Raw genomic sequence first — 3,119 nt, forward strand, 5'->3', positions numbered from 1 at the left:
TTTATGTCGGCTCATTCATCTTAAGTCGATCTCCACGTTCCTTGTTATTTTAAGCAAGGTCTAGCCACCACGATTGTTATGCGTGTTTTGAGTAATTAATTTCCTTTAGAAAATGGGGAGGCCCTAAAATTCTATAAAATGAAGCGACACAGCATTTCAAGCTCTGTATCAGAGCAATTAAAGATCGTGTGAAGCAACATGAGTTTATGTTGATGGAGTTTATGTCGTAGAACATAAATAGCAAAACTTACAAATTAGTGGCGAAAATAACCTTCATGGTGATTCTATGGAGATTGATTTTTCTGCATTTGTCCTCGAGATATTCATACGATCATCTCTCTCTCTCTCTCTAAAGAGGGTCTCTCTTAACTCATATTGGCCTTAGAGCTGGTCAATACCCTTTTGAGATGTGTAGAAATATACCCAAACCCCGGGGGGGGGGGGGGGGGGGGGGGGGGGGGGGGGGGGGGGGGGGGGGGGGGGGGGTGCGGGGGGCTGATCCGCTGATGTGGTAAAACATATGAACCTCCTGGGCCCCTTAATCTCTGCTACAATGCATGAGAACCATAACATTGTTCTGTAAATAAATTTTATGCCTTGGTTTCTTTCCTTTTGAGCCTTCATAGGCTGGATTTTAAATCATATGTTTGAAGATTTTACTGGGGATTCAGCTTATGGTGATTCTATGATAAACATTACCAATTGCTCTGAATAAAGGCTTCTACAATACACACCCCCAACTAATTTCCATTTTTATACAAGCACAACACCCCTAAAGACACAGCTTCTCAAGCTACATGGATATATCTGACCCTTTTTAATCCTCGAAATGTGCTGTAAAACTAAGACTTCTAACTTCTACTAGCTTTTGCGGCACGTACAAGTGCATCCATCTATTTATGTCTAAACGGCGGGCGGTGATTCCCCACAGGGTTGGGGCCTGACGGAATCTTATGAATCTTCTTTCCTTTAACCTGTTTTTGGTCATTGGACTGATCAAAGAGTGCAGGATATTTGCATTAACTTATTATCCATATAAATGAGAAGAATAATTGAACTTGAAAATAGAGTGCTCCTTGTTCTTACCCGACTAGATGAGGCATCCCCATTGTGCGACCCTGAGCTTGGTTGCCCTTGTGTGAGCCTCAAATGAACTGTGTTCAGCATTCAGAAAAACAGAAAGGCAAGGTACATTAATGCCTGTAACAACAAAGGGTCTGCTGGCTTGTTTTCCTCTGTATTTCAGTGTTATCATATAAAGTAAAGAGCTTAATCTATCAGTAAAAGAGATGGATGCATACTGAGCAGGGGAAAATGGGGTACTGTCTTACCTGATTCGACAGGTTGGACACTCATGGTGAAGCAAGGGTATTGAGAAGCTGCAAGCAAGAGCCACGCCAAGATAAGATGGATTGGAGTGAGTCTTCTCATTTTTGCGCATGAGTTTGGTGCATGCTGCCTGTGGAAGCTTTTATTATTGTGTTTGAAGAAGAAGCATGAAGAAATCATAACAAGACTTGAAAAAACAAAATTGTGGGAATGTTTGTTAAAAAGTGCTTGGGAATCCTATGCCATTACAAGCTGATCTGATAAGATGAGGAATGGAGCTAGCTTTTCCTCATTGTGGATTGACTACTCTCAGGTATCATTGCATCCATGATAGATTTCTTAAGTACTTGTTTTCATTTTATTTTGAGTGGCTTCAGCCATGCTGTCGGTATGCTATGTAGGGACCAGCCAATTTATTTTTAAATGATTAAGCTTCCTGATATTGTCATATGTTTTGATTTGTTCTTAATGTAGGGGATTTAAACTCGTTCTTAATTTGTCCATTTATGCATAGACTTAAGTTAAATTTCCATAAGGAAATATCAATGAATAAATTCCAGTAATTTTATGTTGAAGGACCAGAACTTTTTCTTTTATATTATTAAGCATACACAAGTGCATCCAGTGATGAGGTTCTTATTGCTTACCATGTGAAGGAAAAGCCTTGCAACTGCTGTGACTCAAGTCTCAGGGTTTTGTTCCTATGAGGTTCTTATGGCTTGGATTCATAGCTCTCTCTTTCTTGTACTTTCCCTGATCTTGGACTCAGCCTGAGTTGCACATCCTAAACCCATGAACTCATTCTTCACTCTATGTTTTATGAAAGGAGGATTTGATCTATTTTGTTAATTTATCCCGAGTTAAACTCACCCTGTTCCCTGAGTCCATGATGCTTTAGTTTCCTTTGGTCGTTGCAGTTTGGAAGGCTTCAAATGAAAAGGAGAGATTCTATAGCAAAATGATTGGCAATGTTTATTGTACGATTAGCAAAATGTATGAAGTAGGTTGATCCCATCATTGATTGGTTTGAAATGAGTTGAGATGAGATGAGTTGAGTTTGGTACAACAACCAAACATAGCCTTAATAAGCTAAATTTTGATTGTAAAGTCAAATTGTAAATGATACTTGCTTGTTTCTTCCTCTTCTTCTTCTTCTTTTATTTTTCCTTTTTTTGGTAGGTGCTAGTAACTTGTTTGGCTTAGATTGATTCCACCAACATTAATCACCAATCCACTAATGAGTTTAATATAAATTTTAACCCGAAAATTTTGGCTTTGGCAAGGATGAGACATTTAATAAGAAGACTCTACCACAAAGAAATCCCAAAGAGAGAGAGCGAGAAAATGAATGTTTGTTTGATAATCATTAAGATGGGAAGTCACCCAAGTCATGATTAGGATCGTGCAATCCATGGCTTGATGTAGATATGTCAATGCCCAGATGGGGGCATAGGCCAATACGCCGGGTAATGATGAAAAGGAAGAGGACTTGAAAGTTTACTCTCAAATGTGAGCTTGTTCAGAACTTGCTTGAATTAAGCGTTGGATAATGACATGGCCCATGGGTAGTAAATATCAAAGCCTACATGAAAAGAAGCCGATAAGCTGTTACCCAACAGATCCAAGAATTTTGCTTATTGTGGCCTAAAAACATCATTCAAATGGGCCCCCAAGCTCTTGAGCCTCGACAACCCAAAATTATCTAAGATCCCATCAAAACCCTGTGGAAAAGATCAAATGAAAGAAGTAACAGGAGGGATCTTGGGTTATGCCTAAAGAAACTAATAATA

The 3,119-nt window shown here is 39.2% G+C and overlaps 1 protein-coding gene across 1 annotated transcript; it reads right to left on the bottom strand.

Moving 5' to 3' along the window:
- Window positions 1-689: 689 nt before the first annotated feature.
- LOC121239774 lies at window positions 690-1,550 on the bottom strand. Its single transcript, XM_041137096.1, has 3 exons — window positions 1,332-1,550; window positions 1,087-1,154; window positions 690-992 (listed from the first exon to the last, which is right to left on the bottom strand). The coding sequence occupies exons 1-3, from the start codon at window positions 1,507-1,509 to the stop codon at window positions 894-896; spliced, it is 345 nt and encodes a 114-aa protein (XP_040993030.1). The 5' UTR covers window positions 1,510-1,550; the 3' UTR covers window positions 690-893.
- Window positions 1,551-3,119: the final 1,569 nt, after the last annotated feature.

Source organism: Juglans microcarpa x Juglans regia, chromosome 7D, assembly GCF_004785595.1.
Source record: "Juglans microcarpa x Juglans regia isolate MS1-56 chromosome 7D, Jm3101_v1.0, whole genome shotgun sequence".
Lineage (NCBI taxonomy): Eukaryota > Viridiplantae > Streptophyta > Magnoliopsida > Fagales > Juglandaceae > Juglans > Juglans microcarpa x Juglans regia.